This window comes from Gopherus evgoodei, chromosome 13, assembly GCF_007399415.2.
Source record: "Gopherus evgoodei ecotype Sinaloan lineage chromosome 13, rGopEvg1_v1.p, whole genome shotgun sequence".
Classification (NCBI taxonomy): Eukaryota; Metazoa; Chordata; order Testudines; family Testudinidae; genus Gopherus; species Gopherus evgoodei.
In genome coordinates this window covers 8307816-8334887 of record NC_044334.1, presented here as the reverse complement: position 1 = coordinate 8334887, position 27072 = coordinate 8307816, and the positions used below count along the sequence as shown (strand labels likewise).

The 27072-nt window shown below is 43.5% G+C and overlaps 1 protein-coding gene across 1 annotated transcript in view; it reads right to left on the bottom strand.

Annotated features, from left to right (window-relative positions):
- LOC115661053 (V-type proton ATPase 116 kDa subunit a-like) overlaps nt 1-24456 on the bottom strand; it is a 52949-nt gene extending 28493 nt beyond the window's left edge. Inside the window, exons 1-19 of the mRNA XM_030583181.1 lie at nt 24304-24456; nt 22851-22964; nt 21818-21891; nt 20787-20982; nt 20090-20190; nt 19367-19563; nt 18965-19088; nt 18140-18275; nt 17048-17113; nt 16225-16353; nt 15635-15712; nt 14609-14686; nt 13964-14075; nt 12671-12774; nt 12115-12271; nt 10827-10952; nt 9798-9886; nt 8172-8272; nt 4331-4510 (exon numbers count right to left, since the gene is read on the bottom strand). Of these exons, the coding sequence (XP_030439041.1) occupies nt 4331-4510; nt 8172-8272; nt 9798-9886; nt 10827-10952; nt 12115-12271; nt 12671-12774; nt 13964-14075; nt 14609-14686; nt 15635-15712; nt 16225-16353; nt 17048-17113; nt 18140-18275; nt 18965-19088; nt 19367-19563; nt 20090-20190; nt 20787-20982; nt 21818-21891; nt 22851-22964; nt 24304-24394 (2253 nt within the window). The 5' untranslated portion in view covers nt 24395-24456. The remainder of the gene's footprint in view (nt 1-4330; nt 4511-8171; nt 8273-9797; nt 9887-10826; nt 10953-12114; nt 12272-12670; nt 12775-13963; nt 14076-14608; nt 14687-15634; nt 15713-16224; nt 16354-17047; nt 17114-18139; nt 18276-18964; nt 19089-19366; nt 19564-20089; nt 20191-20786; nt 20983-21817; nt 21892-22850; nt 22965-24303) is intronic.
- Between the last annotated feature and the right edge of the window lie 2616 nt (nt 24457-27072).

The window sequence follows — 27072 nt, the reverse complement described above, 5'->3', positions numbered from 1 at the left end:
CTTCTCCTGTCAGTGTAGATAATTCATCTCCCTAAGAGGCAGTAGCTAGGATGACAGAAGAATTTTCCTATCTGCCTAGAGCTGTTTTCACCAGGGTAGGTTGGTTTAAGTGTATTGTTCACGGATGTGGATTTTTCACACCCCAGAGTAACTAGAGTTATACTGACTTAATTTCCTAGCGTAGACCAGACCTGAGATTGTTGCTCACATCCTGGTATTTCCAGAATCAGGCTGATTTTCTCTGAAAAATCCCATAACCCATAGGGATGGCGCATGAGAAGGAATGGTGGGGAGTCAGGAGTAGTCGTCTTGGGATGAGGGGATAGGGGCAGGAGTCAGGAGGGGAGTCTCAGGGTGAGGGGATGGGGGAGGAGGAGGAATCGGGGGGGTGGGGGCAGGAGTCAGGAGGCAAGTCTCAGGGTGAGGGGATGGGGACGGGGAGGAGGAATGGGACAGGAGTCAGGAGGGGAGTCTCAGGGTAAGGGAATGGGGAGGGGGAGGAGGAATGGGGCAGGAGTCAGGAGTGGAGTCTCAGGGTGAGGAGGAATGGGGCAGGAGTCAGGAGTGGAGTCTCAGGGTGAGGGGATGGGGAGGGGGCGGAGGAATGGGGCAGGAGTCAGGAGTGGAGTCTCAGGGTGAGGAGGAATGGGGCAGGAGGAGGAGGAATCGGGGGGACGGGGACAGGAGTCAGGAGGGCAGTCTCAGGGTGAGGAGATGGCGAGGGGGAGTAGGAATGGGGGGAATGGGGGAAGGAGTCAGGTGGGGAGGAGTGTCAGGGTGAGGGGATGGGGGAGGAGAGGAATCGGGGGGGAATGGGGGCAGGAGTCAGGAATGTCAGGGTGAGGGGATGGGGAGGAGAGGAATCGGGGGGGACTGGGGCAGGAGTCAGGAGTGTCAGGGTGAGGGGATGGGGAGGAGAGGAATCGGGGGGGACTGGGGCAGGAGTCAGGAGTGTCAGGGTGAGGGGATGGAGGAGGAGAGGAATCGGGGGAGAATGGGGGCAGGAGTCAGGAGTGTCAGGGTGAGGGGATGGGGGGCAGGAGTCAGGAATGTCAGGGCGAGGGGATGGGGAGGAGAGGAATCGGGGGGGATTGGGGCAGGAGTCAGGAGTGTCAGGGTGAGGGGATGGGGGAGGAAAGGAATCGGGGGGGATTGGGGGCAGGAGTCAGGAGTGTCAGGGCGAGGGGATGGGGGAGGAGAGGAATCGGGGGGGAATGGGGGCAGGAGTCAGGAGTGTCAGGGTGAGGGGATGGGGGGCAGGAGTCAGGAATGTCAGGGCGAGGGGATGGGGAGGAGAGGAATCGGGGGGAATGGGGGCAGGAGTCAGGAGTGTCAGGGTGAGGGGATGGGGGGCAGGAGTCAGGAATGTCAGGGCGAGGGGATGGGGAGGAGAGGAATCGGGGGGAATGGGGGCAGGAGTCAGGAGTGTCAGGGTGAGGGGATGGGGGAGGAGAGGGATCGGGGGGGAATGGGGGCAGGAGTCAGGAGTGTCAGGGTGAGGGGATGGGGAGGAGAGGAATCGGGGGGGATTGGGGCAGGAGTCAGGAGTGTCAGGGTGAGGGGATGGGGGAGGAGAGGAATCGGGGGGGATTGGGGCAGGAGTCAGGAGTGTCAGGGTGAGGGGATGGGGGAGGAGAGGAATCGGGGGGGAATGGGGGCAGGAGTCAGGAATGTCAGGGCGAGGGGATGGGGGAGGAGAGGAATCGGGGGGAATGGGGGCAGGAGTCAGGAGTGTCAGGGTGAGGGGATGGGGGGCAGGAGTCAGGAGTGTCAGGGTGAGGCGATGGGGGAGGAGAGGAATTGGGGGGGAATGGGGGCAGGAGTCAGGAGTGTCAGGGTGAGGGGATGGGGGAGGAAAGGAATCGGGGGGGATTGGGGCAGGAGTCAGGAGTGTCAGGGCGAGGGGATGGGGGAGGAGAGGAATCGGGGGGAATGGGGGCAGGAGTCAGGAGTGTCAGGGCGAGGGGATGGGGGGCAGGAGTCAGGAATGTCAGGGTGAGGGGATGGGGGAGGAGAGGAATCGGGGGGCATGGGGGCAGGAGTCAGGAGTGTCAGGGTGAGGGGAATGGGGGCAGGAGTCAGGAGTGTCAGGGTGAGGGGATGGGGGAGGAGAGGAATCGGGGGGATGGGGGCAGGAGTCAGGAGTGTCAGGGTGAGGGGATGGGGGAGGAGAGGAATCAGGGGAATGGGGGGCAGGAGTCAGGAATGTCAGGGCGAGGGGATGGGGAGGAAAGGAATCGGGGGGGATTGGGGGCAGGAGTCAGGAGTGTCAGGGCGAGGGGATGGGGGGCAGGAGTCAGGAATGTCAGGGTGAGGGGATGGGGGAGGAGAGGAATCGGGGGGCATGGGGGCAGGAGTCAGGAGTGTCAGGGTGAGGGGAATGGGGGCAGGAGTCAGGAGTGTCAGGGTGAGGGGATGGGGGAGGAGAGGAATCGGGGGGATGGGGGCAGGAGTCAGGAGTGTCAGGGTGAGGGGATGGGGGAGGAGAGGAATCGGGGGGATGGGGGGCAGGAGTCAGGAATGTCAGGGCGAGGGGATGGGGGAGGAGAGGAATCGGGGGAATGGGGGCAGGAGTCAGGAATGTCAGGGCGAGGGGATGGGGGAGGAGAGGAATCGGGGGGAATGGGGGCAGGAGTCAGGAATGTCAGGGTGAGGGGATGGGGGAGGAGAGGAATCGGGGGGATTGGGGGCAGGAGTCAGGAGTGTCAGGGTGAGGGGATGGGGGAGGAGAGGAATCGGGGGGAATGGGGGCAGGAGTCAGGAGTGTCAGGGTGAGGGGATGGGGAGGAGAGGAATCGGGGGGGAATGGGGGCAGGAGTCAGGAGTGTCAGGGTGAGGGGATGGGGGAGGAGAGGAATCGGGGGGGGAATGGGGGCAGGAGTCAGGAGTGTCAGGGCGAGGGGATGGGGGAGGAGAGGAATCGGGGGAGATTGGGGGCAGGAGTCAGGAGTGTCAGGGCGAGGGGATGGGGGAGGAGAGGAATCGGGGGGATTGGGGGCAGAAGTCAGGAGTGTCAGGGTGAGGGGATGGGGAGGAGAGGAATCGGGGGGATTGGGGGCAGGAGTCAGGAGTGTCAGGGTGAGGGGAATGGGGGCAGGAGTCAGGAATGTCAGGGCGAGGGGATGGGGAGGAGAGGAATCAGGGGGGACTGGGGTAGGAGTCAGGAGTGTCAGGGCGAGGGGATGGGGGAGGAAAGGAATCGGGGGGAATGGGGGCAGAAGTCAGGAGTGTCAGGGTGAGGGGATGGGGAGGAGAGGAATCGGGGGGATTGGGGCAGGAGTCAGGAGTGTCAGGGTGAGGGGATAGGGAGGAGAGGAATCGGGGGGGAATGGGGGCAGGAGTCAGGAGTGTCAGGGTGAGGGGATGGGGGAGGAGAGGAATCGGGGGGATGGGGGCAGGAGTCAGGAATGTCAGGGCGAGGGGATGGGGGAGGAGAGGAATCGGGGGGGATGGGGGCAGAAGTCAGGAGTGTCAGGGCGAGGGGATGGGGAGGAGAGGAATCGGGGGGATTGGGGGCAGGAGTCAGGAGTGTCAGGGTGAGGGGATGGGGGAGGAGAGGAATCGGGGGGATGGGGGCAGGAGTCAGGAGTGTCAGGGTGAGGGGATGGGGGAGGAGAGGAATCGGGGGGATGGGGGCAGGAGTCAGGAGTGTCAGGGTGAGGGGATGGGGGAGGAGAGGAATCGGGGGGGAATGGGGGCAGGAGTCAGGAGTGTCAGGGTGAGGGGATGGGGGAGGAGAGGAATCGGGGGGATGGGGGCAGGAGTCAGGAGTGTCAGGGTGAGGGGATGGGGGAGGAGAGGAATCGGGGGGGAATGGGGGCAGGAGTCAGGAGTGTCAGGGTGAGAGGATGGGGGAGGAGAGGAATCGGGGGGATGGGGGGCAGGAGTCAGGAATGTCAGGGTGAGGGGATGGGGGGCAGGAGTCAGGAGTGTCAGGGTGAGGGGAGGGGGGGCAGGAGTCAGGAGTGTCAGGGTGAGGGGATGGGGGAGGAGAGGAATCGGGGGGATGGGAGCAGGAGTCAGGAGTGTCAGGGTGAGGGGATGGGGGAGGAGAGGAATCGGGGGGATGGGGGGCAGGAGTCAGGAATGTCAGGGCGAGGGGATGGGGGAGGAGAGGAATCGGGGGGATGGGGGCAGGAGTCAGGAGGCGAGTCTCGAGGTGAGGGGATGAGGAATGGGGGCGGAACTAGGGGCAGGAGTCAGAAGGCGAGTCTCGGGGGAGGGCACGGGCAGGAAGAGGAATCTGGGGGAGCAGAGGACAGGAAGCGGGGGGTGTCTCGGGCGAGAAGATGGGCAGGAGGGGATAGGAAGTCCCCCCACCCATACTCACGTCTCTGAACTCGGCCAGGCCCCTCTCGCCCAGCTCGCTGAGACACTCATAGGCCGAGCCCGCCTGCAGGAAGAGCTGGGCCAGGCACATCCTCTCGCTGCGGAACAGGGAGCCCATGATGAGGCCTGGGCCGGAGTGGGGTGGAGGCTGCGGCCACCCGGCACCCACACGCCAAACGGGCTGAAGAGATCACCGGGCCCTGTAGCGCGCCCGCCTCCCGCGGGACTCGGCGGGCTCCCCCATCCCCGGGGCCATGGAGAGAGCTCGGCTCCTGCGTCCGCGAGCAGCAAGTCGCGCCGCTTCCGGTGTCTAACCCTTCCCCTCAGCAGGCCGGGGCAGCGCGGGCCGAGCGGCGGCGAACCCGGCGCTGCTCCGCCCCGGGGGGGGGCTCAGGGCTCGCTCGGCGCTTTGGCTGGGGAGCGAGCTGGAGTAATTCACTACCCAGGCGGGGTGAAGCGTTCAAACGAGTTCCCCAGGCCGCCTGCACCGCAGAGAGCAGCCAGCTCGCCGCCATTCTCCTCCCGGGGGCTAATGTCCCTTCGCTACATCCTGATGAAGACTACTGAGCCTTGGCTCCTTTCAGGATTTACAGCCACACCCGAGCCGGGTCAGTTCTCTCATAAAACCCCAAAGATTTTGGCAGAGAAGAGCGCCTTGAAAGTATAGGGGGCCTGCTAACTGTGTGAAAACCACAACTCCCCTGTCTTCACCAGGCGTTTATCTTGTATTATCAGAGGGGTAACCCTGCTAGACTGGAGCTGTAAAAAGCAACAGAGAGTCCTGTGGCACCTTATAGACTAACGATGTAGTGGAGCATGAGCTTTCGTGGGTGAATACCCACTTCGTCAGATGCATGTCAGAAGAAGTGGATATTCACCCACAAAAGCTCATGCTCCAATACATCTGTTAGTCTATAAGGTGCCACAGGACTCTGTTGCTTTTTAATCTTGTATTAGTTACCTCAAGTTCAGAACACATCTTTTCTCCCTACTAAAGGCACTCTCAATTGAGACAACTTCCATGGAAAGTTTCACTAGACTCCCCAGGCAGCTTCCATCTGAGTCACATTTTATTCCCCTCCACCCCCGTTTTCAAGGAGGTTCAGATTAACCACTGAAGTTTGGGCCTATTATGTCTAACAAAGAGGGGACTGAAAAATAGCAGCTTGGTTTGGAAAACCTCATTAGCCAGCTTTGGGTTTTGCAAAATGTAAATCAGGGATGGTTGTGGGCTTGACTAATCCCCAAGGATGTGGCAAATGGATCCAGTCCTCAGCAAACTACAAAACACTTTCCTTCACCCCAAAGGGGAGGACTTTGAAACTAGCATTAAAGTAAACCCCCAGGCCCTTTGGGGGGAGATGCAAGGACAGAAAATCTGCTTCAGCAGCAAAGAAATAAACTGCTCCCTTCTTTCCTTATAATCTTGGATTGTCTTTACCTCTCAGGCCTGCTCTAAATCTCATCCATTGGAGGTAAGGAAACTCCTTAACTGGGAAAATTCAGTCATTTTTAAAGCCTCTCCCTTATGAAAATGAGATTTTAAGCCATGTATTTTAATGAGATAATTACTATTTTTATTCATGAGACATTTACTGTCATATCCATTACTCAATCATTTTTCTTTACAATCTCATTCAAATTGTCCAAGCTTGAAACAGATGCCTCTACCTCTGCCTCTAAAATAATCCAGTAGCTATGACAGATGGCAAAACTTCCATACAAGATCAGATTTAGAAGAGCAAAATATTTTTGCTTAGAAAGAGTGGGGAGAGATTATAAGGACTATATACTTTTAGACAGACAGATAAGTAAACTGTAATTTTTTATCATGTGCCATAAGATAAGAGCGCTTAAATTTTAAATTGTTCCTGGCAATTTTTAATATATCCCACTTAAAAAAAAAATACCTAGACTTAATTCCTGCTTTTATGCAGTAACTGGATATTTCTAAATGTATCTACTTCAAACCACAACACACAGTACATAGATATTTTTGTAAAGAAGTCACCTGTGAAGAGGGGGAGGAGGTGGAATTTATGTCTGCAAGAGGTTTTGGGTGAGAAAACTGTTCTAGCCAGGTGTTTTAGCCTGTTAAGTCTAGTCTCTAGAAATCATGTATTGATTTTGTTTTATATGTAACCCTTCTGTTTCCATTATCCTGTTGGTGTCACTAGGCATAAATCTAGGCCTCAGTGAACCAAAGCTCCTCCATGTTGAACTCTACTTGATCTAGAAAGCTAGCAGCTGTGAAATTAAATGTGTAATAGTAAGTTATCAGTTGCAGCACAGCTAAAACCGGTCTAGAGCAGTAGTGATAAGGCCTGTGCACCTTTAGCAGAAGGACAATATAACTTGTAGAAGGAAAACTTACTAACGAGTTGCCGCGGCCAAGATTACTTAATGCACCTGCACTTACGTAACTGTTACAGGGGGAGGAAGGAGGGGAAGAAAAAGGAAAAAAAACTTATAAAAAGGGAAAAGCCGCTTGTGTAGGTGTGCGTGATCTGAGGCGTTCGTCTCCTTGCACCGCTTTGAGATCTCAAATAAACTTTGCTTGCTTCTCTACCCTGGTGTGTTTATTGGCGCTACGCACTCTGGGCAACGAACCACTGTTGCTTGCCTCAGGCACCCTCTGTGCCTGCAACAATCCTTACTCACTATTTCTTGAATCTTGATCTTTGATAATAAATTTATGATTGTTTTCACTACAAATATATCTTAGTGCTGAGGTATTGTACAAGGAGCTGATCCTTAGTTGAATCATTCAAGATGGTGTGCATACTGTTTTCTGGGACTATTCAGTGCATAAAGGGCTGAACACTACATGGGAACTCTTCAGAGGGGCCTGAGGACTGGAATACACCTAAGATTAACCTGTAAAACAGAGTAAGAGCTAGGATGACTCAGAGGAGATTGTCTGGATGGCTAACAGACTGGTGGTATCAAGGCACTGACCCCCAGTTAAGCACAAGCAAGCCTCTGTCTCACTGGAGGCAACGGGGTAAAGGTGACTCTCAGTCCCAGGCAAGTTGAGAACATCACATTCCCACATTGGTTATACCCAGCGTCATCCAGCAAAAGCAAGAAAAACAAGACTTGATCTTAAGAAAATAAAAAACAGCCAATTATTTTCTTTAAAAAATACTTCTTGTTAACATGTACAGAAGGAGAAATGGTTTTCCTTTGCAGACATATTTTTAAACAGCAATTAGCATCACAAAGAGAAATAAACACAGTGACTACTACTGTAAATCTGATAAGGCATTTATAGCAACTTTTTAGATGATGCTTTTTAAAATGGGAAACCAACTCCATTGGGATTATTGCTACTATTTCAAATGATTTATTTCCAGAGTGATCCAGCAAACTGGAAAAACTAAATTAACTGTAAAGCTCAATCTTAAATTGCTTAGAGAACACTAGTTGTGTACTTGAAATAATCATTAACTGAAGTTTTTATCTTTTATCGGTAAATACTCAAACGTCTTACAGTTTAGGTATAATTCCACCCAGTCACATTTCTGCACCCATGCAGTGTACCTCCTAAATCAATGTCACAGGAATGTACTCTGGCAGATCCATTTACAGGCTCTAGCCCTTAATTAACAGATTATCTTTTTTAAAAAAACTAATGCAACCATTTTCTATATAGAACAGACAATTTTACATCTGAGTATTTATATAAAAATATACAAAATCCAAAAATTACTTTTTTCACAAGATTTATAATAAAAATACTACTTATTGAAACATTGGTTGAATACAAAAGTGTAAAAAAAAACACATTAGTAAAATGGTTCTCTTTATACTCTCAAATTTTAAACTGTAGTATTATTTCACACTTTAAGGATTCTACTCCAAGGATTACTCAGAACAGCTGCGAGTAGAAAGAAAAATGCCAGTATCAAGCCTTTGGCAAGACGCTGAGAATATGGTTCTCCTGAAAGAAAAAAAAAATCTAAATAAATATAAGGATTTATTATAGCCTGGCCCTAAAATTTTATTTTTATATTGAATTAAAAATTAGCTAAAGATAAAAAGCTACAGACTACAACTGAACATGGACCTGAACAAAATAATGTAGTACAAAACAACTTGAGGCCTCACTCTCGTGCTGAGAACAGTAGGGGCAGTCCTCTGTACCCTTGCAGTTCTCATTGCAGGAGCAGTGCCTTAGTGTGCTTTACAAACATCAGCTATTTAATCCTCACAACCCCCTATTAAGCAGATCAGACTCATCTTTTACAAGTGGAAAAACTGAAAAGTTAACTGATCTACCAAAATGGCAAAGCCTGGATTGGAACACAGGAGTTCCTAACTCAATTAGCTGAAAGATGCCAAATGCTACAGGCAAAAGCAGAATACAGAACTTGACAGACTAACAGGCCAGTATTATAGCGCAAGCCATGCATTCTTTTTATAAAGTAGGTTGGCCAGAAAGAAAAGTAAACAGAATGGGGATGTAGCGGGGTAGTCACCCCGCTCCTGCCCTGAGGGGGTTAAAGCAGCCCTGGAGAGGACTATGGTGGAGAAATTTCAGGCTGACTGGAGGAAGCAACCACAGGTGGGGCCATGTCCCAACCAGGCCACAGCTGGCCCTATAAGACGGCTGAGGGCCACAGACTAAGAAACACACTCTCTCTAGCTCTCTACAGAGAGAACGACCTGGATGCCTGGGAAGCTGAGGAGGGTACCTAGGGTGGATCATGCTGGGGAAGAGCAGAGGGAGTTAGGGATCCCCAGGCTGCAGGCCGAGTTAAGGGCCCACAAAAGGGTACTAGGGTTCAAAAGGGCAGCCCAGGAATAGGCAGAGACAGCTGATCCAACCCCCTTGCCAATGATTAGTAGTTTACAGACTGCCATCTGCCCCAGTGAGCGGGGCTAAATGGAGACTGGCGGTAGCCACTGAGGCAAAGTAGGGATAGAGGGTGGGGTTCCCCTGGGAGGGGAGACCCAGAGTGTGGGGCACTGCCAGGGGGCAGCACCCCAAGATAAAGGGGCCCCAAGGTCCAAAAGGAAAATGGGGGGCCAGTGGCAAGCAAGACACTGGCCTGCAGAGGGTGCTCTGGGCTGCAAGAGTTAATTCCTAGGACAATCAGCAGAAGGCGCTGTGCTGGTGAGTCATCAACCCGCCACAGGGGGATAGAGAATTTGAAAGGGGCTAGAAAAGGAACCTTACTCTCCCTAAAAAAACATTTAAAAAATAGCAATAAAATCCCAAGTGAACTGACAAAGTACTGAGTCTGGTAACTATTCATTTTTTCCCTATTTATCTGCCAAGATGCAATATAAATCCAATCATGGACAGTAAAGAACAATTTAACAAACATACTTTACAGCTTGCAATTTCCAAAATACAGGAGAACTTCACTTCCCTATTACAAATCATGTAATTTTACTGATTTTTTTTAATATTTGAAGAAATCCTGATAATACATTGTACTCCACACATACTACTTTTTTACCTGTGTAATACCATGTCAATGGATAAAAGAGTTGTGGCCAGCAAACTTCATTTCGATTGCAGTCATATTCTGTATAGTTAATCTGAAATCTACAAGCACAAGTTTAAAAAAACCTTAAATTGCAACTATGGTACAACCAGGCACCAGTGCAAATAAAGGGAAAGACAAATTGGAAAGCTGTTTGGATTAAATAATCTTGCAGCTGTTTCTTCATGAAATTATTTTTTCATGAAAGATCAATTAAAACAGGAGCATGAAACCTGAAGACTTCTTTTCTAATCAATATCTCTCATTTTTAGCCATGGGATGATTTAAGGGAATGTTCCTTCTTGTGATGAGCACAGATTTACACCAACAGAGAGGATTCTTTTGGGGGTAGTACTAAAGTTTTAAACCAGAAGAACTGGGATGAAAGAGACAGGAAAATTTAGGTTGAATATAATGGGAAAAAAATTATAGTAGAATTTTTAGTCCATAACATAGTTTCCTGAAAAAGTCTCATCTCTTAAGAAACTTAAAACTAGACTGGACAAAGCAATACACAGTTTACTATAAGAAACAAGCTTGACTTGCTGGGACTGACCTAACAGACCTTTCCATATGTAATTCTACGGTTCTAGTAGCAAGAGAACAAACACTATGCTTTAGAAATAACGTAATTGTTTGACTGTATCTACAAAGCAATTGTCAGTTTAGGGGCTGATCCAGCACCCATTATCCATTTGAGAGAATCTCACACAAATAATTCTACTGAGGGACTTGTCACATGAGTAAACGTTGCAGGATGAGGCCCTACATGCTGAGTACTCTTCAACTCCCATTGAGATTCTACTGATTAAGTGGGATTTAAGGCACTTCACAGAAACTGACACTTAACTGATAAAACAGCTATGATTCAGTGCAGTCTAACCAGGCCTGAAACCTAATGACTATTTTCTGGCAAACCAAATTTACTATTTTATTATTGCTATTTTAATTTGGTATTTCTTCATAGTCAATGTTAGATATCTGATTTCTATAAAAAGTTACCTTGTCATTGGAATGGGTGGTTGAGCTGGTACTTTAATAAACTGGACTGAAGCAGTGATAGGAAGAGAACTGGACTTATTTTCACAGATAATCCCACACTGGAATTGCCATATCACTGTTGAAAAACTGAAAGAAAATTAACATACAGTCAATGTAATTTATACGGGAAATATCAAATATACTCTTTGACAGTATCTTATATAGGGTTTTTAAGAATGTTTACAGTGTATCTATAGCTGTATTCTTGCACTGCACTTTCATAATTTTATTAATTATTCTCTATTTTAATCAGAACTAGGCAATATCATTCTCCTTGATCCTAATTAAAATTTCAATACACTGAGATTAATACAAATGCTTTTCACTTTTATATTGTCTTTTCATCATAGCGAACAAAGTATTTAATAAATATTGATGGAAGCCTCACATCACACTGTGATTCAGGTAAGTATCATGCCAATGTCACCTAGCAGTAAACTGAATTGCAGAGAAGTTAAATGGCTTGCCCTGGGTAACTCAGCCAGTCAGTATCAGAGCTATGACCAGTACTCAGAATAGCAGTTAGGTAGGATCCCTAAGCAACAATGCACATTTGCCAGTCCAAACAAATGCTCATTTTGCATGGACAGTGAGTAAATTTTTTTATTTTTATTTTTGCTGACACAACTTTGGCATACATACAATAGAAAATTTTACCTATAAAGATTTATATTATCTTCATCTAATGAGATGGAATGTATAAAACATACTGCTAACATGAGCTTTTGACATTTGAAACTTATGAGTTTTGGTTATTTTCTTCCGGAGTTTTTCCACTTATCAGGCTACAAATGTGTATCAAGTGACGTTACACAAGTAAAGTTATTTACAAGCAGAGAGAAACATGGCTGCTAATTAAAAAAGACTGCCAGGTTAAAATAATATTTTAAAGTAATACATTTCCTTACTGCTGTTGCTAGCAACACTGGAGGAGACTTTTTTTTTTATTGTTTCAGTTTTAATAAGTCTATTTTATCTTTCACCAATAATTTACTTTTTGCACATTTCACCTTGGAAATGAAAACAAGCTAACCAGAAAGCAAAACTGATTATGTACTAGAGCAGTTGGATTTGGGTTGCAAACACTGTGGAGAAGAGGAAACCCAAACAAAACCCTAGATAATCATGAAAAACCTGTAAGCAATTTTTTTTTAATCTACATATTTTTGGTCTCATTTACCCTACAGTGTCCAACTATACTTGAACACAATATTAATGAAATATAACAACCACCATGATTTTATTGTACCTGATCTGTACACCAAGTATCTCTTCCTGTGCAATCCCTTCTACTGCACCCACATCAGCAGTGATTATGTGAATATTAAGGTTAGCAGGAATATCTGAGCAGATGCCATTCAAATTTCCAACACTTGCATTTGCACTAGGATTAGGTGGATCTAAACCTATTCAGAAAAACTGAGTTACTTAGATTTGAAAAAAAATATATATATTAAAAAAATTTTAAACATTATCACGATGCAGTGAGATACTACTAAATATTGCATAGGAATATAACAAAAATGCCTTTTCATCCTTTGATAAAAGAGAGGTTCCACATGACATTTTTTATTTCTTCATTGTCAATTTTTTTTCATAGTTATCAGTATTTATATTTAATGTGGGGGGATGGCATTGCATGTACACAGAAAAAGAGGGTTTCTCATCACTTGAAATTAAAATAGTTACCATACACCTTTACTATGGTTTTATAAGAGAAATTACAATATGATTAGAATATTTTAAAGTAAAACTAAAATATATATAAATCTAAGATACAGATAACAGATGAAGCTTTGACTTACGTATTATTTCCACCAAGTCATTTAGATCACTGTAACTTGAGTTGCCTCTCTTCCCAACATGAGTAGCTTGTATTAATGAATTAAATCTATCAGTTACATCCTCCCTGCAAAACACTCATGTTGTAATACATTACAAATAAACCTCTCTCTACAGCACTCTGGGCTGTGATTTTATTAGATCTTGTCAGTACTTGTACAGGAGATCCAATATGAAAATCCAAGTGCTGCTGGAATTGATGTGGATGACTCAGGAGGGTGACACTTTCTTTTGAACCAGTAAACTCCATGCCCAGGCATGATGTAATAAGTTGCTATACTACTGGAGGGGCCATTTTCTGAATGAGATGTAAAACAAGGGTATCCAGCATTTGTTGTAATTAAGTACCCATCACTAGAGAGGAAGGCTAGTCTAGTGCTTTGAACATTAATGTGGGACTTTGGAGACCTAGGTTTGACTCCCAACTCTCTCACAGATTTCCTGTGTGCTTCCATTTCCCATTGGTAAAATGGGGATAAAAGCATTGCCTTAGCTCCAAACAATGTTGTGAGGATAAATATACTCAAGATTGTGGAGTCCTCAGAGATTATAGAAATGGGGCCCCACGGGGATTTTTAACAAGAGATATTTATTAGTAGTTTGAAGTTTTAAAATTCTCAGTGCAGGCACTTAACAAAAAACAAATATCAGCTATTTGAGTTATTCCAGGGGGGAAAAAAAATAGGTCTTTTTTTAAAATGGAGAAAATTCATTTTATTGACATTCTCCCAACTCCAAAACAACTTTAAAGTTTTTGCTGAAACTACTAAAAAATCCCCTTTAAAAAGGCACTAAAAATAGCCATTTTCATAGAATCATAGAGTATCAGGGTTGGAAGGGACCTCAGGAGGTCATCTAGTCCAACTCTCTTCTCAAAGCAGGACCAATCCCCCAGACAGTTCTTTACTCCAATTCCCTAAATGGCCGCCTCAAGGATTGAACTCACAACCTTGCATTTAGCAGGCCAATGCTCAAACCACTAAGCTATCCCTCCCCTCGCCCAAAGTTACATACCAGTAATTAGAAAAATATGAACATATGGATATAAGAGGCTTGTAGGGGAACTGTTTTGCACCATGGGCTATAGTAAGACAAAACAAAAACCCACCACTATAATAATATCAAGTTTAGTTAAAGTGTATCGGTTTCTTATTTTGAATATTCAGATAAGAGTTCTATAAATATTTAAAGCCACAAATGAATAGGTCGGGAGGGGGTGCGACGACACAGGACAGGACAACCCACATATACCTCACCTTAACTGACTGCAATCTTCATTAATATTCACTTCTAAAATGCATCCAGATAAGGAATTTAATCCAAACAGCACTGGTGTGAAAGTTGCTGATGTACACAAACCATTGCCAGCTACAAAATGAAAACATCCATTTGTGTTTCTCATATCAACTTTTCAGTCTCTAGCTAGCAAATTTGTAGAAAGCTACTTTGTTTTAGAATGCTAAAACAGTTTAGCTCAAATACAGTACTACTAAAATTCTATTTATCTTAAGCGTCCATCCATTTTCATTTGTAGCATCTTAAAATCACAGATTCTTCAATTCTGTTTTATTGCTTATGTCTTGCACTTTCATATAAATGACAATACTTCATATTACCTGTTAGTACATTTTTCCAGTATTTCAGTAGTGGTCTTTTATTCAAGAGAGCATTATATACAAAATATAATTATGATACAGGAAAATCTGATTTATACTTGTATATTTCATTGTATTTGGAGTTTCTATTATAAATTTATTTAAATTCCAAGAAACATTAGATTACCAACTCAGAGCAGTCTGGGAAGCCCAACATCCAAAAAGATGAAGCAAAACATAATAAAGTTAGAGTATTTTTGGTTTATATTGTAGTTGTGATTAAAACAGCATATCAAAAGGTAGTACCTGGCTGCCAAAGTTTTAGAGTGGTAATAGTATCAGAAGAAATATTTACCGCTCTAACAGGTTTGCCAACTTGGTAACCTAAACACAAAGAGAAACTGTGAAAGTTTTATAAGAATTAATCAGCATTGACAAACATTTTTATAATACATAAAACTCCCCAAGTTCTTAAAAGGTGCCATAGTCTAGTGAACGGAGTTCAGAAATGAAGGCTAGGAACTACTGGATTCTAATCTTGGCTCCTTGGCTACTCTGTGACCTTAAGGATAATGATACAGATCTCCTTTGTAAAGCGCTTTGAGATCTACTGCTGAAAAGCACTGTAGAAGAGCTAGGTATTATTGTTAGTCTCAATTACTCTCTCATAAGACTGTTGTGAGGATTAGTTAGTGTTTGTAAATGCTTTCTAAAAGTGCCGAGTAGTATAATCATGAAGCCTTCTCATTCTGCTAGAAGTATTGTCTCCTACAGTTCTGTGGAACCCTAATTGACTGATTAGGTACTCAGTTTCACATCTAAACAGAACTTTTCATTACAGCAAGAATGGTGAACTTCAAACAGAGTATTAATGACTTTCAGAAAACAGTAAGAGCCAAATTCTTCCTTGTGTTAGCTGGCTGCACTATGGAAGAGAGGAAAGAGGGCAAAGAAAGCCTCTTCTCTTCTATCCTCCTATGCAGCCACAGAACAAGATTCTAATTCAACACTCAAGGGAGCATTAGGATGAAAACTGCTAATGCATCATTTCAATAGGAATACTCATAGTAGCAAGCACTATGCCTGGTAGTGTTTTCAGAATCAGACCCTAATATTTTAGTTCCACAATATCTGATGATAATTTTCAGCATTATCAATATTATCAGTGACAGGGTAGAAAACAGGGAGGCTGTGAGGATCAATATTAGGACAACAATGAGAGGGATACAGTAAATAGAATTGGGCATAACTGTTATGGCTATCAATAAAAAAAAGACTCCCCCTTCCCCACCATCAGCCACTAGAAGATAAAGTAAAACAGAGTAGTATTACCTGGATTTCCAGATAGTTCTGTTGTATTAGTACTATTGAAGCTTACAAAGTTTACTGAAAATCTCTGTGTCAGTATTTCTATTAAAAGAAGAAAAAGTAAATAATTTCTTAGCAAAAAAAGTAGTCCATTGTAATACTTTTGTTACTTAAAAAAGCAATGCATCAAAAATTGAACTCCTTCCCCGCTGCCCTCACAGTCAAAAAAGTCCTTTTAACTGACATACACATCAACCAGCCGCTGCCATTTAGACCCACACTCTTGGATTGTGCATGCTCATATATGATTTCAGAAGATGATTAACACCTTTTGTGAAGCTTCTCAAATCCAGCAATGCAGGCCACTGACACGCCTTTTTTTGTGTAAACAGTACATTGAATATCAACTTCCAATTGTTGATTAAGAAATAACTACCCTAAAACAAATAATATACGAACCAGACACCACCCGGCTCTTCTTAGCCCAATGGAAAATTCTATTTCAAACTGCATGTCTTCTGATGTTTGATTAAAAGTATTTTTCACAAAACTTGTATGCTGCAAGAAAAAAACTATTTCTGAATAAGCAATTTTGTAGAGATGCATTACAGTACCTCCATCACATAATTTTCCAATGAGGACTGTGACATTTATTTCCTCTATTGTCTTGCCTTTCCATATGAACATGTAATATTCTGCAAAGGTCACATTTATACATAAAACTTCAGTATTCTGAATGTCTTCTGCAAAGAAAAGAAGAGTTCAAATGATGGAAACCATATTAATGAAAGAGGTTATTATGCCTTAAGGAAGCTTTTTTTTTAAATTGCATTTTATAGAAAATCTATCTTTAACAAAATCTTTGGCATAATAGCCTTCATTCTAACTTTTTTTGAAAAACAAAAACACCTCCGTTTTAGTGTTTAGTTACTATGATACCATACCAGTGCTGAGCATCCATGATGCACTCTTCTAGCCTGGAGATCTTCTACATGAAAGTGTAGATCAATTGGCTGTAAGATGCATTTAATGAGAAAGGAGGTCTTTCAAAATACCAATCTTTACATCTGCATGTGGATGGGGCTCAACTATTATACTTGAGTGTAAACTTTAAATATAGCCAAATGGATCGTTACATCTTAACTCCATTACAACTGTTCATTTTTTGTTTTATAAAATTACTTTTGCTACTGGCTAAGATGTATAAGGACTAGAGGTCTGATCCAACTCCCACTGAAGTCAATAGACTTCTTTACATAGATTTCAAAGGGAGATGGATAAGACTAAGATTTTTCAATTTGCATAGCACAAAAGTTTTTTTGTTTTGTTTTTTAAAGTTTCAGGTAATTGCAAAGATTTCTTTCAACATCTTAACTTAATCATCAACTCCTTGTCTCTTTAAGGATGGTAAGAACAACATGAGTACAGAAGACATACCTGGTTCAGTGATGAAGTTACGTACATCAGTTACATTCCCATAGATCACATTTTGTTGGATGGTGTCTGACAAGAAAAAACAGTAAATGCAGGAGGTCTAACTAGCAAGTGAGACATAGCCTCATACTGTTTCCTCATCCAAGGTAGAGGATTTATTAAACTATAAAAAAAAGAGTTAGAAAATAAACCAGCAGCTCTCAGTAAAAGACTATACAGTCGTTACACCACAACAGGTTCCTCTGAAAGAGCATGCTTTACATGACTACAAAATAAGCTATTTTTGCTGAGTTGCTCTATTAAGATGCAGAGCAACATAATGGACCCAAGCAATGCCCTCAGATACACAGGCACAACAGGAAGACTGAATTAGGCCCAAACACTTTAAGCCACTAGTTGTACAAATACACAATTCCAGAAGAGCAGTAATGATATTGACACACACTATTTTCTAATTATAATCAGATCTTTCTTATTGAAATGATTAATATACTCCCACAGAAAAGTGCAACATGTGACAAGAAGTGAGATGGGGTGGAGTGTTTTACAGTGTAAAGAGAATGTCTTACCTTTGGAATTTTATTGGCAAACAACTTAAGATATGTCATCCTCGTGCTGGCACAATGGCCAGGCGGTAATGTAACTCTATATCTGAGACCCAGGAGATAATACTTTCTACACTAGGAGAACAAAGTGTTACAGAGAAGCCACCTATGGCTAACTCTAAAGGGAGGATAGTATCTGCCCTTGGCTGGGAGGGAAAAAGCTCTTACAACACTATGAATACATGAAAGGGATGCTCTCAAGGGGGGAGGGGGGTCAAAATCTGTATTTGGTGGGAGAGGGGACACTGAGGAAGTCATACCCTAAGCTCAAAGTCTCATATCCTGGATCTGGGGACCCTACAGCAGGAGGCTTGCTACAAAAGCCAATCAGTCAACAGCTGAATGGCTAAAATGCCTTGCAAGGGAGAAGTTGTTAGAACATAACAAAAACAATGCAGGATATCATACTGTCAGTCTTAGGACTTTAAGATCACTATATCTATTCTTAAATCAATATCAGTACATTTTTGTCAAAGCAAACACAACATACCTCCAGTACCACTGTTTATCACCACATTATGAGACAATCCTTCCTTGTAAGCCGACAGACTAGTAACACATTTATCATCAAAATTCTGAAGGAATGCTACTGGGGCGTTTCCAACACACTGCCCAGCCATGGATCGCTGCATGCAGTTCAACAGAAAAGAATATGAAGATGGAATTTATTCTAGCTCTACTGTTCAAGCTAAAAAGCACACAGCTATTTCATTGCACATGGTGTCTGTACTATGCCCTTATCTCAAAACATGGTGTCTGTACTATGCACTTATCTCAAAACAAGCAAGCTGTTAGATCAAATGATTTATATGAAAAGAATCAGATTTTAAAACATGGCTTTCAATAATATTACAATATAATTCAAGGTTTCACTCTGATTTGTAGACCAACTACAATCAGTGCCTCTAAAATGAAAATTCTAAAATGTAAAGAAAATTAGAAAAAGCCTGGGTAGTTGACGTAACAGAAAATAAACAGTTTTCAGTTAAAGAGCAGGGAATATAAAAAATACAAAAATATGTTAAGAACCCCTAAAAATTTTAAGTTATGCCAAATTTGTTTATATTTCTTGACAGAGTATTTTTCTAAGTTAAATTCAAAATATTAATTTTATATGGGAAAAAATTGATGGTAGAAAGACGATATGTATATATTGATTGTGAATTTTGTGCTAGCTGAAAAGTGTATTTCACCAGTTCAAAACAGTTAGTCACAGAATTGCTTGCATCTGTCTTTGGTCTTATACAGTGAGACAGACAGACAAGGAAAAGAAAGAAAAAACAAAAGCCAAATACTGCTAACATGAAGCTATTACCTGATGAATTGTAAAATATTCATTCTCTGTTGTCATAATTGGATCTCCTTGTTTGTAACCACTTAAAGGTTTTTCTAGAACAGTTTGCAAAGGAATCTTAAATGAAGAAACTAGAGATGAAGAACTGCAAACAAATTTAAAAAAATAAATGATTAGTGTATCATCTATCAATGCAAATAATTACTCATTATCTCTTTCAAATCTCCCTCTTTCATATTACCTCAAAATCCATACACACAGTTACAATTCACTATAAAACTTAAATAATGCATATATTTTAAAATGTTGGTTCTGAATAGTTCCTGTAAAGAACATTATTCACATTACAAAAGTGGCATAACTTCTTTGGCATATAATAACTATTTGATACATTCACTATGACTTTTTTTTATTAAAACTTACACAGAGCCATGGTAGAAGTAGCCAAGAAATGGTGTATTGTTAAGAGAAGACTGTACACACAAGAAGGGAAACCAGTCAGGAGCACTGTTCGTTGTCTGAACAGAACACAACTGGTCAAAAGGTGGGTTTGTATTCCCACCAAACACTCCAGTAAAACATGATCCACTGAACAACTGCTTCAAATCTGACGTGCATTCCTTGAAATGAAAAAAAGGAAGTCGTTTAACATGACAGGGCTGTTTTTCTGCTTTACCAAGGATGCTCTCACATGGCAGGTGATGTACATATCAGGGTTATTTAAGAAGCGTCTCCTAGCACAATGAGGAGTTAAGATTAAAATGGAAATACGGACACAAATGTTGTATTCCGTAACACATTTAGCAGAGTCATAACATTTGAGCGGAGTGTGGCCTTTTAAGTGTTTTCACTATATCAAGTTTCCCTTTTTAAAATTCTACCATTAAAAAACAGAGGGCAATAACAGAAACAGTGTTTCCAGTGAAATTTAGTGTCTAGGACACTTCTAGTGACTGAAGTCCCCTATTTATATTGTTTTAAAAGTAATGTATTTACTCTTCAAAGACAGACAGTTGATACTAATGTACAATATTTTAATAAATAATTTCTCAGTTATTTTAGGGAAATACAGCAAAGTCCACTAAGAGTACTGGTGACAAAAAACTTTAAAGGGAATAACTTAAAAATTAAATGTGTAATCAGTACCAGATCACAGCAACAACGAATATCACAAATTCCAGCTGTCAAGTTACAAGGACAAGAGCCGAGGGGCTGGAACACTTGGTTAGGGATGACTGTTGCATTTTCTATAAAAGCGGAATATAAAATAAAGTTAGACCATAAAATTAACATTTTCATTTTCATTGCAATCTCATTAACAGATTTATATGACAACATTCTTTTAACAAAGAAAAAAGAGAAAGTAGACGTTAAAGGTTATTCCTACTTTATACATTTTATTTTTTTAAATACTGACAAATAGTACCAAGGATCTTTTATTGCTGCCCTATCTCTAGTTTTCCAATTACCTTACATTTTGGGCCAAACCCATCCCAACCAAACCCACTAAGAACTCTCCTCTAACAGGCAACTTCACATCTCAGATGTCTAACCTAAAAGATTAGAAGAATCCTGTTTGCATTAAGACTGAACAGATGGAAAGTAACTGCTAAAATAAATCAGACGTTAGATAAACTACGAGGTGAAATGCTGGCTAGTGCAACTGATGTTAATCAGTGTTTTGGTTTGATTTAATCCTTTGTCTATAAATTATAAATACATTAAAGTTTGGGGCAACAAGAGTTAGCACACTGGGAAGTGCCAAGGAACACATACATATATTCAAAAATGAAACTGGAACCAGCCAAGATACTGATTTCTTTTTAACTACCTAAACATTTACCTGACACATTTCCTGTAAAGGAAGAGTTGACATATATTTCAGCTTGAATCAGGAGATTTGCCAACATTGTTGAACCACGGCAAGCAGAAACTTGAAGAGTCTCAACAACGCAAAGTGGCTCCAGGCAGCAATCACTTGCGTTAGACAAACACAACTGCAGGTTTCTCATCAAGGTTAGTGTCACTTTGGAAACATTCTGAAAAATATCAGTTAAAGTTTGACAGCTATTTTAAAATTTACTAAATTATTTTTAAATGCAGTAGTCATACCCTGCATCAGCTTTGTGCAGGGCAAGCATCACCGACATTGTAAATTGAAGCCTCTGTATATCATTGTATCAAATATCATATTTGTATGGGACAAAGGTCTGCATTGAGATTTGGAGGTAAAGAAAGCTGTGAAATGTATGCAGAATTTATTAACATATCTACACAGATGTTTGCTCACACTTAAATGAATTATACTACCTCAAAACTCTCATGCACAAACCTAAAACAAGCAAAAGGATTCATTTTTGGTTTCTTATAGAGTCCTGACAGCTGTGGATTGGACTAATTTTGCTGTCCATTAAGGCCTCAATTTAGAAAAACACTTCTGGCTGACCACAAGCAAAGCCAATCATGGTATCCCACAGAAATTCTAGAATTCGTAAGAATAAATAAAAGTGATAATCTAGCATTTACATAGCACCGTTTATTCTTATATAATACCTTTCAAAATATCTCAATCCCCATCACAAACTACAAACAGATAGCAAGTGCATCTACTTCTGGGAGAAGGGCAGCAGGCAACCACCATGATAGAGTTGAATTTTGACATAGGATAAATACCTAAACCGCTACTCTTATGAAAAATGTCATGGGATCTTCAGGGTCCACAAGAATGATTATTCCAAGAATAATCAAGAGATGAAGACAAGAAATCAAACATGGGTATTCTTTACACTATCATTAAATTAGCTTCACATTAACTTTTAATACACCAAACTTCTACTCCCTACCTTTAGAGTGAAGAATCAGTATTTTACATACCATACCATGAGAAACATTCAAACTCCATTCACCATATCTGTTACTCCCATTGCAGTGTAACAGTGGCAACATTCCTAGATTTAAAAGAAAAAAAAAAAAAAAAAGGTAAAATTTGTTTTGCTGCTTTCCGTCATTTTCATCTACCCATGGAGCAAAGTTAAACCCCAATCCTGCAACTGGCTCCATATGACAGGATAGATAAAAATCACAGATCTATTTAAATTGGATTTGCTTTAATTTTGTTATTTAAATTATAATACGTTTTTCTTTTTAAAAATAAACCTTTTTAAAATTAAATCTGAATTCCATACAAAATATCTTAAGGCCTAGACTTATAATCTCTTACAACATTGAAATAAAAAATAAATATGCTGAATCAATGAGCCTCTGCCAAAAACTTTGAGTTAAAGGCTGCTTTTCTCTATAAGGAAATAAGCAGGGGGAAACCATCTAAATTTTGAAAGTCAAGCTTTACAAATATGGCACAATATTAGTAAATAAGCAATATATTATTCACCATTTTGTAATGTACTAAAAATGTACAATTAAGAATCTGAAAATATTAAGCCACATAGCTGCTTAAATAAATGTATAAAGTTATACTGTATCCTTTTGTAAGCATCAAAAATGTGTACCAAATCTAGTGTAAAGACTCTATTTATTTGTAAATCAACATGTTTTTAATGGTTATATGAAACACTAAGAATATATCTTTCTTTAGAAAAGTACTGAAGTATAAATGGAAAAGTTGATGAAAATCAGTTATTTAAATTGAGGCTTTTCACTTGGTGATTTAAATCACCTTCACCTTGCCTCACTGGCAGATTCCCATGTCCACATGAAGCCTCAGTGGAGGCAATGGGGCTCTGTGCAGTGCTGGTTGTAGGATCAAGGCCTTATTTGGTCAGCGCAATTGTAAAACAAAGTATATAATTTTCCTTCCAATCATCTTAGGAACAGAAAGTGAATTAAGATTTCAACTAATACTTGTTTGACTGTAATTTTTAAAAGTAATGATTTTAAGTGATCTCACCTGTCTCAGTGTTCACATGAATTACATTTAGACCCAGAACAACATCTGTTGAATTCCCAACTAAAAATGAACTGACTGTGGGCCCAGACATGTGGATAAAAGAAGGCTGAAAGACTAACAAGAAAACAAATTGGTATTAATATTCAGAACATCCTCAAAATCTTATATTTATTACAAAATGAGGTGGACACGACTTGATTGTTTTTCCTGTCATTCTAACCTTAATTTAAACCATTAAAAATAAACAAAGATCAATTTCTCATAGAGCCCAAAAGAATAGTAGCCCACCAGATTTTTGGTTCTTTTTACTCAAATCTCCCTGAAGGCATCAACAGGTCATTTAAACTTAGCCCAAAGAAAAAAACAACCCTAAAGGAGGGCAATTTCTAAATTTCTCTTACTCTTCTGGACACACACGTTGTATTTTATGGAGTCTCATCTGCAGCCTTTAAATATTAAAAAGAAAGTTCTGATATCCTAAAAAAATATGGTTATTCCTCCTACAAAATAAACTTATAGCATCCAGGAACATTTACCAACGTCAACATACTCCAGGCAGCACTAGCACCTTTGGTTTCCACACACTGAAGAGTCACTTCTGAAAGCCAGATTACCATAGTACACCCATAACAAGAGAGAGACCTCTGGTTTTCTCTGACCCTTCCTTGTTGTCCCCCATTCTCTACGACCAAATAGCTCCACACAATCCATCTCAAAAAATCTATAAACACCCACTAGTCATAGGTTAACTCTCACTGCCTCTCCCATGAGCCACAAGACCCTGACCTGTCCAGCACCTGACCCTACAAGCCCCATGCCATAATTAAGAGTTTCCCTCCTCTACGCTTCTCCTATTGGTCTGACTAATCTTCAGTCTGTACACCCCACGTCCTAGAGTCTATGTAACCCCACCCCACCGTCCTGGTCTCTCTGACCCCTCCCCATTGTCCCATCCTCCTAGCTCCCCCACTGGTCTCGGGTCCCTCAATTCCCACCCCCCATCTTCTGCCTCCCAAATGGGGACCTCTGGACTCCCCTCTACCTCCCTCACAAGGCTCTGGGCCTTCCCACTGCCCCCCCACTACAGTTGCCAACCCTCCAGGATTGGCCTGGAGTCTCCAGGGATTAATGTTTAATCTTTAATGAATTGTCATGTGAGTAAATCTCTAGGAATAGTCCAACCAAAACTGGCAACCCTACCCCACAACGTGTACCTGTGTCCCCTCCCCCACTTCTCACACGGGTCACTGCCTGCCCCTCTCCACCCCCGATAGCCTCTGGGCCTCCTCTCCCACACAGTGTCTGCGCTCCATCCACTGCCTGGCCTGGCCAGGGCTTGAACTGAACAGCGCCCCGCAGACCCGAGGATGGCAGCCAGGCGGGACACGCCCCGGGCCGCTCCCAAACCTAGACCCCCCTCCCCAATAGTTACCAGGGCCCCACCAGCACCCACCGGGGTTCCCTGGCGAAGCCGGGGTCTGGGCCCGCCCCGTGGGGCGCTCACACCCCAGCAGCAGCAGCGCCCAGAGAACAGCAGGGATCATGGCGGGCAGTGGCTGCCCGAAAAACGCCGCGGAGGGCGCCTCAGCGCGGCCGCCATCTTGCGGCGGGCCTTGGTCGCTATGGAAACGGTACCCAGCGGCTCAGAGGGAGGAGGGCGGGGCTGGAAAGGCCATGGGGAGGGGGCTTTAGCCTTCCGCCAGGGGGAGGGCTTGGCGGGCTGCAGCCGCTCTCCCCTGAGCGCCACTCGCTCGTAGCTAGTGCTGTGTCCCCCTGTCTAGCCCAGGGAACGGCCTGGCTCCCTGCTGGCAGCGCACTAGTCAGTCAGGCCAGGGATCTCAAAGCTTTTAATGGGGTCGCCAAGGCTGGTGTTGGCCCTGGGCCGCAGCAAGCCCGAGTCCCACAGCCCAGGGCTAAGGTTACACGCCCCCTGCCCAGAGCAGGTGCCCGGGGCAGGGCGGCTGCGGGCGGCGCTCAGTCTTTGGCCCCCTCTCCTGGGGGAATTCTGCGTCACTGCGCTTGCGTAGAATTCATTCGCCCCGCAGATTTCTTTGCTTCCCCATAACTTCTGAGGGGGAGGCAAAGGGAAGCCACAAGAGTGGCCATGTGCCGCCTCCCTGGCAGTGCAGACATAGGCACCGACTCCGTGGATGCTCCAGGGCTGGAGCATCCACAGGGAAAAATTAGTGGGTGCTCTGCACCCACCAGCAGCCAGGCTCCCCTCACCCCACCAAGAACACTGCATCCCCGCTCCTCCGCCTACCTCCCACACTTCCAGAAGGGAGAGGGAGAAGCAGGGATGCAGCACTCTGAGGGAAGGAGGTGGGGCAGGGACCTGGGCAAGGGGGTGGGGACTTTGGGGAAGGGGCGGAATGGGAGCAGGGCAAGGGCGATGCAGGGGCAGGGCCTGGATCAAGCACCTACCGGGCACAGTGGAAGTCAGTGCTGATGAGTGCAGGCAGCTTGGTTTGGGCACCATAGCCAGCAGAGATGTAAACCACCACCAGGGCTGGGCAGTTCTGCACGAGAGAGAGAGCCCCACACGCTCCCTCTGGCTCGCTATTGCAGCACTTTTGGCAAGGATAGGCAGGGCTTTGGGGCATTTCTGAAGATGCAGGCATGGGGCAGGCTCTGTTCCTTCAGACAAAGCAGAATGTAGCAGCCTGCCTGCTTAGTGAATTGTTCCCATTGAACTTAGTGAATTCCCCCAGGAGTATAAAACCAGTGTAAAAATTTTAAGGCTCCTTTACATTGCCAGAGTGGTGTAAAGGAGCCTTATTGTAAAGAACAGCATGGCTTTATAAATGCTTATGGTGCTTTAGTGATTAGAACTGGTCTAAATTTTTGGACTGAAAAAATTTCCTGTCAAAATGTGCTCCATGAATTTACATTTTTGGAGATAGTCAGTATAAATTATGAGTTTGGGTCCCCAGCCCTCACTTGCTCTTCAGTTGCCTATGATGTAACATTGAGCATATAGCTGCATATATCTGTTGACTAATAAGTAAAGGATCAATACTGGCTACATTACTATTAAAGAGAGGGGTTTGGTGATTTCCTCCAATGCTCCCCACTCCCACATTGTATTGTAGTTTAAATAAATTACCAAAACAATTGAAACAAGCTTGATCATAGTGTTATTTTGACAACAATATACAGAATCTTGCAGAATTTTAAAATTCTGTGCACAGAATTTTTTATTTTTTGGCACAGAATTCCCAGAGCAGTAGGTAGTGTAGTAATTTTTGTTGTCACGGTCCAATGAAGTTTGAAATCCGCTGGTCTAGGCCCAGTGTCTTTTTTTCTGGAATAGCATACACACAGGAGCTATTTTGGCCCAGCTCTTACAAAACAGCTCCCTCTGCAGTAGCTATTCCAGGCCAGGTCCTTGGGGCCGGCAAATGTCTTCACAGCAATGGCCTTGCTATTGGCTGTTTTGTGCAGTGGTAAAATTAAGTGTCAGGGTATGTAGAGCTCTTGTAAAGGCATCTTTCTTAAATCTAAATAAATACATATTCACTATTACTCTTGGGGGAATTCTGCACCACTGTGCATGTGGAGAATTTATGCCCCCCCAGATTTCTTTGCTTCCCTGCAGAACAGGGACTTTCTGACAGGGAAGCAAAGGGAAGCCACAAGAGCGGTCATCTGACCCTCCCCAGCAGTATATTTGGGTGCCCCGGGCAGCCGGCAGAGAGTTAAATCACTGTGGGGCAGGGGGTGGGACTGGGAAAACCTGGCTGGAGTGCTTCTGGGGCAGGCCCTGTCCTTGCGCTGTGTCAGCGTTGGATGCAGCCTCACTGCTGAGTCGGTGTCCCAGGGGGAGCTGCACAGTGATCTCCCACCACTGTGCAGCCAGTGGCCTGTGCTCCCTTGTGCCATGCTGGAGCCTCCATATTTATTCAATAAATAACATTTGAAGAATTTTAAAATATTGTGCACAGAATTTTAATTTTTTGTTGGCGCAGAATGCCCTCAGGAGTAACAGTATGTACCAAGAGTACTTAGAGTTTACAAACCACACCTAATTTTACATTGTAAGGGCTCATATTGCCCTCTTTGTTGCACATGTTTGAGGCTAAAATATTCATCAAGATACTCAGCAGTATGCAAGATGCCTTGTCCGGTGTAGACCTTCATACTAAATTAACCTTTGATGATTTTGCCTTTAAGGTTATAAAAGGGAGGATAAAGGGACAAAAGGCCTTTTTTTTCTTTTTTA